General features: G+C 50.2%; 1 protein-coding gene across 1 annotated transcript; it reads left to right on the forward strand.

The window, feature by feature from the left end:
* Positions 1–261: 261 nt before the first annotated feature.
* Positions 262–2,283, forward strand: HAPLN2 (hyaluronan and proteoglycan link protein 2; the record flags this gene model as incomplete). The annotated part of the gene is made up of 5 exons (XM_079696950.1): positions 262–397; positions 603–956; positions 1,152–1,268; positions 1,414–1,596; positions 2,003–2,283. Exons 1-5 carry the CDS (start codon positions 310–312, stop codon positions 2,281–2,283), a joined length of 1,023 nt encoding a protein of 340 aa, XP_079553076.1. The 5' UTR covers positions 262–309.
* Between the last annotated feature and the right edge of the window lie 7,689 nt (positions 2,284–9,972).

Below are 9,972 nucleotides of genomic sequence, written 5' to 3' on the forward strand. Positions count from 1 at the left end.
TTGTGCTGAGAATGGATAGGTGGAGGAGGTGCTAAATTAGGACCTGCTGACTGAAGGGATGCGAGAGAGGAGGAGGGATGGGCTCAGGAGGCCTGGCAGGGAGTGGAGTTAGTTACTGCCCCTCCCCCACTACCTTCCTTTTGCTAACAACTTCAGCCCCTTTTTCTGCCCTCATGGCTTCCAGCTGGACAGTCCCCTCTCAGGAATCCCTGATGGGAGATCTACCGTGTTCCCTCCACCCCATTCCCTTAGTCCTAAGGAATGCCCACCCTTTGTGCCCTGCAGACTGTGCTGGGCTGACTCCCCATCATGCAAGGCAGGATCAGTCTCCCCACTCTCTGCCACTTCCTTCTCCCTTGGGCCTTCACCACCTTCCACAGAGCCCTGGGGGACTCAGGTAAGACCTTAGCTCTGCCCAGAATCTGGGGAACAGTGGTGGGGAAAGTGGAAAGGGCAGCTGTTGGAGATACTCTGGGGCTGAGAGTCATTGCTGAGTGAGCAATGGAGGAGAGGGTTGGGGGAGCCTGGGGTACAGGGATCTGGGTAGGCACTTGGGGCATTGAGGGTCGGGGGTTCCTGCCACTGTGGCCCCCTCTGCTCAGCGCCCCACCCTGGCCCCCACTACCTCCTGCCCCCCATCCACGAGGTCATTCACTCTCGTCGTGGGGCCACGACCACACTGCCCTGCGTCCTGGGCGCCCCGCCTCCCAGCTACAAGGTGCGCTGGAGCAAAGTGGAGGCGGGGGAACTCCAGGAAACGCCCATCCTCATCACCAACGGACTGCACGCCCGGGGTTACGGGCCCCTGGGGGGGCGTGCCAGGATGCGAAAGGGGCATCGGCTAGACGCCTCCCTGGTCATCGCGGGCGTGCGCCTGGAGGACGAGGGCCGGTACCGCTGTGAGCTCATCAATGGCATCGAGGACGAGAGTGTGGCGCTGACCCTTCGCCTGGAGGGTGAGGCCCTTCGGTTACTGCCCCGCTCCTCTCCAGGGGTGGTTCGGCTGTCTCATCTTAGGCCTCCCAGGGCTCCTCCCCAGCCTCTCCCCCGTCTGCTCCCGGGGTCCCCCTAGCCCTTTTTCCTAGGCTGCACCGCCCTTCCTTCCCCCTCTCCTTCTGCCGGCCCTCCCCAGGCTGTCTGCCACCCCCCAGGTGTGGTATTTCCGTACCAGCCCAGCCGGGGCAGGTACCAGTTCAATTACTACGAGGCGAAGCAGGCGTGCGAAGAGCAAGACGGACGGCTGGCCACCTACGCCCAGCTGTACCAGGGTGAGCGGCCGAACACGGGCACCGCCCAGGCGCCCTCCGGGCTGTCACGTGGACCCCAGTGGAGGCGAACTCCGGGTCTGCTCCCGCCTGTGACGCCTCTAATCGCCGGACACCCCCTCCCCACCCCCCGCCATTCTCCCCCCAGCGTGGACCGAGGGTCTGGACTGGTGTAACGCGGGCTGGCTGCTCGAGGGTTCCGTGCGCTACCCTGTGCTCACGGCGCGCGCTCCGTGCGGTGGCCCAGGTCGGCCCGGGATCCGCAGCTACGGGCCCCGCGACAGGAAGCGCGACCGCTACGACGCCTTCTGCTTTACCTCTGAGCTGTCAGGTAAGGGGGCGGGGCGAGCCAGCCTCAGCACCGGAGGGGGCGGGGCCTGACCGGCTGCGAAGGAGGAGGATTTAGCCTGTGAATGAGGCGGGGCGGGGCGAGCGGGGCCAGGACCCGGACCTGAAGGATGGGGCGGGGAAGGTAGAAGGCAAGTGGCTTGAGATCCCGGGCCAGCTCCGTGGTCTCTTGAAGGCCTCGCCCCTCCGTCACTCCGCCCACCCAGGCTCCAGCCTGTCTCCCGCAACCTCACCCGCACCCCCAGTCTCGTTACTCCCACTCCTCCTACCCAAGCTCGGACCCGCCCGACCACACCTGCCCCCCCGACTCTGCTCCCTGGGAGTCTGAATCCCGCTGCGCCCCGGCTGGCCCTTCTCTGGATCAGTCGGTGACCCGCTTCGGTCCCCAGGCCAAGTGTTCTTCGTGCCGGGGCGGCTGACGCTGTCTGAAGCTCACGCGGCGTGCCGGCGGCGCGGGGCCGTGGTGGCCAAGGTCGGGCACCTCTATGCAGCCTGGAAGTTCTCCGGGCTAGACCAATGCGACGGAGGCTGGCTGGCGGATGGCAGCGTGCGCTTCCCCATCACCACGCCTCGGCCGCGCTGCGGGGGCCTCCCGGATCCCGGAGTGCGCAGCTTCGGCTTCCCCAGACCCCAGCAGGCGGCCTACGGGACCTACTGCTACTCCGAATAGGGGCCCACAGCGCCCCCTCCAGCGCGCGCGACAAAGCCTGGGAGTCGTGTCAGGGGTCTCTCACCGCCCCTTTCCCGCAAGCCTCCCCTTCCATCAGACGAGGACTAGTCCCTCCTGACCTGCCTTCTCGGCCGAGGGCTGCAGGCCGAGGATCCCGGCTGGCCCGGCGTCGGAGAGGGGGAGTGGTGGCGCACCCGGTGGCGGTGCGCGGCTACGACCCTCGGACCCGCGGCGATTCGCGCGCCCCGGCAGACGAGGCAGCCACTGCTAGGTGACGGAAGGCGTCACCTGATGCTAGGCGTCCAGGGGGCATTAACTGACTTCTATATACAGCAATAAAATAACTCGAGGACTTTTTGTGTTGGGTGAAGCTGTAAGCGCGGCGGCGAGGCGTGGGGGGATGAGGGGGATGACCTTGGACCCAGCGTGCTGACAGCGCGCCTAGGAAGACAGAGTAAGAGCAGAGGCTACTGCCCCTGAGGGGTGAACCTGCAAGAGAGTAGGGATTGCGAGGAGAGGGCACCAAAAGGCCGGAAGAGAGTTGGATTCCCCGTGGAATGCCTGGCCACGGAGAGGAGCAAATGAATCCAGGGTGGTGTTGTACCAGGCACCACGCGGGGGCGCCACACACTCACTTAAGATTACTCTAGTTCAAATCTGCCAGGAGCGCTCCAACCCCCCAGGCCTAGCCCCTGGGCACCACAGAACAAATACAAGGTGGACCTGAACATATTTCAAAAGGTGTTTGTATCCTGCCAGTCTCCCAGAAGGGTTTACATGATTGCTATTAAAGGAAGGAAAGTCATTCCGCTGTTAACAGCTGATGAGAAATTAAGCCCTCAGAAGGAGGAGGAGGTTAACGGACACAATAAGGTCCTCGCAGGGCTGATACTGCAGGGTGGTTATGTGCATTGGGTTTAGCGTTCACCACCATCACGGCTGCCAGGGCAAAAGGGGCAACTGGACCAGGGACATTCTTAACATCTGGCTAAAAGAAACATACCAGTAACTCAAGAGACAAACTCCAATGTTATTAACTCATTTTCCTTAATATATATTATATTCTATACATTTTATTTGTATGTTTGTTTATTACTGTTCAAGCAATCTAACTACACCACAGAAAGCCTGGGCTAGAGAATAGTAATGACTGGAGCAAAGGGTATGAACTTTCTAATGGCACTTGATACATGTGTAAAATTGCTTTCCAAGAGGATTCTTGCAATCATTGTCAAATGAATTCATCCCATGGGACTTTATATAAGGGTCAGAGGATGACTGAATGAACATCATCTTCAATAATCCTCATATAGCAAATGAAATATTTGTGCCAGTTCTTAAGCTTTGTTTTTTTCATCTTGGTCATGGGATAATAAGATCTGCCTCCCAAGTTTGCTGTGAACAGTAATTGAGACAATGCATCGACTGCATAGTACATGCCTGGTACACATAAGAGGCACTCAGTAAGTGGTACCTATATTAATTAATGAGTAATAATGATAGTAACAGAACAAAAATAATTATTCTTATTCAGGTTCTTACCAGGTAGCCTGTAGAATCCATTGTTGTATGGCACTGATTAGTCAGGATAAGCTAAATAATGCTGTGATAACAAACAACCCCCAAATCTCAGTGGCTTAAAACATAAAGGTTTATTTCTCACTCTAGCTACATGTACTTCGTGGTCAATAATGGGGCTCTTCTCATTTTAGTTATTCAGGGACCCCGGGTGACAGAGCAGCCACCATCTCATACGCCATCAATCACCATGCCAGAAGGAAAAAATAAAAAGAGCTCTGGAGGGTCTTATACAAGCAGTTAATAGCTACAGGCCCCAGGGACACCTGTCTTGTCCACAACTCAATTCTCCAAAACTAATTACATGGCCCCACTCAACCAGAAGGGGGCAGCAAAGAGCAATCTTACTTTGGCCTAGAAGTAGAATTGGAACTATTTGGTGAACAGCACCAGCACAAATGTTGACCACGAACAGCAAGGAGGGCAGTCTGAATTCTTGGACATATTGGACATATTGGTAGTCACCCACTCCCCCAATCTTCTGGGTTTTCTAATGTTTGATTCTCTTAATGTTTGATTAATGTTTGATTCTCTTCCATTTGTCTTAGACAGGTGCTATGGAGTGAATGTTTGTGTCCCCCCCACTCCTATTATGGAGTCAGAACCCCAGGAAGCCAAGATCTAAGGTCTTGCAGCTCAGCCTGTAGGAAGATGGCTTGTCTTCAGTATAATGCCTTCAGCATTTGTTAAGAGACCATATGAGAAACGGTCATGGGAAGAGCTTTTCATTTGCTGCAAAGCTTTGTTTCTTTGCCCATAGAAACATATGACCACAAATTCTTACAACTACTCTTCATATTGCTATTACTATTATTTTTTCGTTATAGAGAATTTAAAAGGTACACAAAAATAGAGAGAGCAGAATAACAAATCACTCCATCCTCCAGCTTGACGATTTCAAAATTATCCTTGTTTCTTGAATCTTTTCATTTGTGTTTGTTTTTTGCTGGAGTATTTTAAAACAAATCTCAAATAGCCTATCATTTCACCTGTAAATACTCAGTATGTATTTCTAATATATAGTGACTTAAAAATAACCATAGGGCTTCCCTGGTGGCACAGTGGTTGAGAGTCCACCTGCCGATGCAGGGGACACGGGTTCGTGCCCCAGTCCGGGAAGATCCCACATGCCACAGAGCAGCTAGACATGTGAGCCATGGCCACTGAGACTGCGTGTCCGGAGCCTGTGCTCCGCAACGGGAGAGGCCACAACAGTGAGAGGCCCACATACCGCAAAAGAAAAAAAAATAAAATAAAATAATTCTGGGAATTCCCTGGCAGTTCAGTGGTTAGGACTCCACGCTCTCTCTGCCAAGGGCCCAGGTTCAATCCCTGGTTGGGGAACTAAGATACCACAAGCCACCCAGTGTGGCAAAAAAAAAAAAAATTTTTTTTAAACAAACAAGCATTATTTACTATCACACTCCTCCAACAAAATTAATGTTATCTAACATTTAGTTCATGATCAATTTCTCCTGAACGTCTAAATATATAATTTTTTTTTTTTTTTTTTTTTTTGGCGGTACGCGGGCCTCTCACTGTTGTGGCCTCTCCTGTTGCGGAGCACAGACTCCGGACGCGCAGGCTCAGCGGCCATGGCTCACGGGCCCAGCCGCTCCGCGGCATGTGGGATCTTCCCGGACCGGGGCACAAACCCGTGTCCCCTGCATCAGCAGGCGGACTCCCAACCACCAGGGAAGCCCTAAATATATAATTTTATAATAAGTTTATTTGCTCAAACCAGGATCCAACTAAGGTCTACACATTGCATTTGATTAGTTGTTTTGGGTTAATTTAAGAATTTTTTTTTTAACTTTTTTTTTTTTTTTGGCTGGATTGGGTCTTTGTTGCTGCGCACAGTCTTTCTTTGAGTTGCGGTGAGTGGGGGCTGCTCTTCATTGTGGCGCGCGGGCGTCTCATTGTGGTGGCTTCTCTTGTTGTGGAGCACGGGCCCTAGGTGCGTGGGCTTCAGTAGTTGCAGCACGTGGGCTCGGTAGTTGTGGTTTGCAGGCTCTAGAGCCCACGCTCAGTAGTTCTGGCTCACGGGCTTAGTTGCTCCGCGGCATGTGGTATCTTCCCAGACCAGGGCTCGAACCCATGTCTCCCACATTGGCAGGCAGACTCTTAACCACTGTGCCACCAGGGAAGCCCCTTTAAGTACCTTTTAAGCCATAATACTTCCTCTTTCATTTTATCTATGCCATCTTGTTTGTTTATGTAACTGGGTCTTTTTCCTATCAGGTTTCCCACAGTCTTGATTTGGCTGAGTGTATCGTCAAAGTGTCATTTAATATATTCCTCCATCCCCTGTAATTATATTTACAAGTTTGATTAAATTAACATTCACTTTTTTTCCCCCCAGGAGTATTTAATAAGTGATACTGTATACTTCCTCCTTCATCACATCAGGAGGCACATGGTGTCTGATTATTGGGCTAAAATAGTGATGCTAAGATTGATCAGTGAATTCAGGTAGTGTAAGTCTGATCCACTCATTATAAAGTTCTTCACTGTATTAGTTTCCTATGGCTGCTGTAACAAACTGCCACAAACTTGGTGGCTTAAGACAACAGAAATTTATTCTTTTACAGCTCTGGAGTCCAGAAGTCCAAACTCAAGGTGTCGGCAGTGTCTCCCTCTGGAGACTCTGAGGAGAATTGTTTCTTGCCTCTTATAATTTCTGGTGTCTGGTGGTGTTCTTGGGCTCCTTTGCTTGCATCACTGCAATCTCCACCTCCTCCTTTTCATGTGCCTGTGTCTTTTCTTCTGTCTCTCATAAGGACACTTGTCACTGGGTTTGCCTCACCTGGCTAATCCAGGATGATCTCATCTCAAAACCATTAACTGAATTCCAGGAATGAATTCATGTAATAAATGACATCCACAAAGACCCTTTTCCAAGCAAGTTAACATTTGCAGATTTCAGGGATTAGGACGTGGATATATCTGTGGCCAACTGTCAACTCACTACACTCATCAACTTTTTAATCTAATGGCTACTGATGGTCACTGTCTAGATCCATTATTTCATTAGAAGTGCAAAATGGAGATGTTCTAATTTTGTCATTTCTCCTTCATTTATTAGCTGTGAATTGTCTATGAGGAAAAATTTCTCTTTATCCACTATTTTGTTACCCTGACATATAACCCATTCGGGAAGGTAGGATTAAAGTTTGATTCTCTTCCATTTGTCTTAGATAGGTGCTATGGAGTGAATGTTTGTGTCCCCCCACTCCTCAAAATTCATATGTTAAAACTTTAATCCCTAATGTGCTGGTATTTGGAGGTGGGGTCTTTGGGAGGTAATGAGGTCACAGGGGTGGAGCCCTCATGATGAGATTAGTGCCCTTATAAGAAGAGACTTCAGAGAGCTTACTTTCTTTCTCTGCTCTCCACCATGTCAGAATACAACGAGAAGACAGTCATCTGAGAACCAGGAAGTGGGCCCTCACCAGACACCAGATCTGCTGGCCTCCAGTATTGTGAGAAATAAATGTTGTTTAAGTCACCCTGACTATGGTAATTTGTTATAGCAGCCTAAACTGACTAAGACAACAGGGTTACCTAAAAGCAGATGTGAGTCAAGACTTTGAGTGCAAGGAGTTTATCTGGGAGGTCATGCTAAGGAGCACTGGTATAGAAGTGGAGAAGTGAGACAGGAAAGGGGAGGAAGCTAATGAAAGGTTGTGATAGAGCAGGTGGAGCAACTGGTGCTCAGTCCTGCTGGGGAATTCTAGAAGGCAGTGTAGAACCTGTCTCAGGAAATCCCACCTTAGGGGCAAAGAAACTAAAATATTATTGGTCAACTTCCTGTCTGAAAGTTGAGGGCTGCGTCTGGAAGCATTAACCCTCTACCATTCCTGGCTAGCCCTGAGCACAAACATGCTTCCACAGCCAGAAAAAAAACGTCACCAGGCAGAGTCACAGATGTTCTCCCAGAAGCTTTCCCCTTGCAGAGGTGAATGCAAAGGATAGAGGTCACAGCTATGCTAAACCCTTTACACTGCTCATCCATTTGTGCCTCCATGATAAGATCACTTTGTCCCCTCACCGATTCTTCAAGGTCATGGCTATTTGCAATTTCTAATTCATTAAAAAGAAAGTCTTGGGAATTCCCTGGCCATCCAGTGGTTAGGACTCCGCGCTTTCACTGCCTAGGGCCCGGGTTCAATTCCTGGTCAGGGAACTAAGATCCCACAAGCTCCATGGTGCAGCCAAAAAAAGAAAAAAGCGTCTTATAACAAGAAGTTTAGTGGAACAAACAGTTGCTGCAGTTGATTCCAAGGCCGAAATCAATATTCAACATTTCCCTCCTCTACAATTCATTCTGTTGGTCTATGAGTCTTTCACAATGGAAAAACGCTGACTTTCATCCCTTAAGGCCTCAGCCTTTCATTACCATGCCCTTAACAGGCCAACATTGCTGTAACTGCCGGTTCATGATTACCACTGCACATGGGATAATCAAGATCAAACATCTTGGCCAGTATAATTCTTTTCTTTGTTTACTAGTCAGCTGGCATGAGGTGCCCAAAATGACCCGGAAGTTGCTATAGCCTTAGGTTTAGTGATACCCTTACTGTGACACCTGGTAGATGCATCTCCCACTCCAGGAACTATGGCTTCTAATCCTGCAGAGCCTAAATTTATAGGTACAGGAAGCACAAATTTCCAAAGTGGGTCACTGGTGAGAGGGGTATTGCTTCTTCCATATCCTGGTTCCTGTACCCATGATTTTTACCTGTGGGATACAGCACCATGGAATGGCCATTTGTTAAAAAAAAAATATATATATATATATATACTGTGTTTTGAAGGCCAGTACCCCAATCCTAGAGGATGTTTTCCCCAAGCTGGTATTTAGATGTGGTGTAAAGAGGCCATACTAACGTACTATCAGGTTGGCAGTTTCAAGGAGATATGGTGCATTGTAGGGCCAATGGATCCTGTGGTCATGTGCCCACTGTCACATTTCCTTCACTATAAAGTTGATCTCCTTGGTTAGAGGTGATACTATATGGGATCTCATAAGGATAAGCCATTTCCTTTATGTCCTTGGATATAGATATTGGTGATGGCCAAAGCACTTGGGCAGGAAAGGGAAATCCATATCCAGAATATGCATTAATCCCAGTAAGGAGTTACTGCTCCCCCCTCCAAACTGAAAGAGGTACATTGTAATCAACAGGCTTCCCAGTGGCTGGCTGATCTCTTTGAGGGAGGGTACCATGTTGAGGCTTTAGCATCTGTCTCTGCTGTTGACAGGCCGAACATCCAGCATTGGCAGTAGCTAGATCAGCCTTGGTGAGAGGGAGCCCATGCTGGTGAGCCCTTATATAGTCTCCATATTCACTGCCACAACTACTCCATTCATGGGCACATTGTGCAAGCCCTGGCATCGCGGAGGACAAAGGCTGGCTGTCATCCACTGGAGTCCTTCTGTTCCCCTAGCTGTTCAATGTCTCCTCTGCAGTAAATGCTCTTAAACGGTACTGCCATCAGGCACAATGTCCACTCCTGTAAGTCCATCCATATAGTTCTTCCCTAGACTTCTTATCTCCAGCCTTCCAGTTTTGCCCTTTCTGGCCTGACCAACCAAGCCATTTGCCACTGCTCAAGAGTCCATGTACATACTTCCTTCAAGTCACCTCTCTCACTGCAAAGTAGATGACCTGTGTACTGCTTGAAACATCCTCCTGGGAGGATCTTCCCTCACCACTGTCTTTCAGGGCCACCCCTTTGGGGGCTGCAGTGTGGTAACAGCACATGTTTAGTTCACATCAATATGTTGCAGTGATTCATCTATGGACCAGGTGTGGGCTTTGTCCTCCTCTGAATCCTAATCACAGACAAGCCCCACAAGGCTACAGGGTGAGCTGGGAGAGAGGCAAGGGTGCAGCAGAGACAGGTAATGTGGGAATCTGGGCCTCCTGCTCATGTGGTTTACTCATGCCTCTGTATGTATTCACACCCAGTCACAAATGTACCATTGTGGATTGCCACTGTGCTCACCCACGTGTGCTCATGACTTAGCAGGTCTGAAAATTCCCGGATCTTGATAGGAAAGGGAAACAGGGAAAGGAAGGAATCCAATAAATAATTAAGTAAATA

The sequence above is a fragment of the Hyperoodon ampullatus genome, assembly GCF_949752795.1.
Source record: "Hyperoodon ampullatus genome assembly, chromosome: 2".
Classification (NCBI taxonomy): domain Eukaryota; kingdom Metazoa; phylum Chordata; class Mammalia; order Artiodactyla; family Ziphiidae; genus Hyperoodon; species Hyperoodon ampullatus.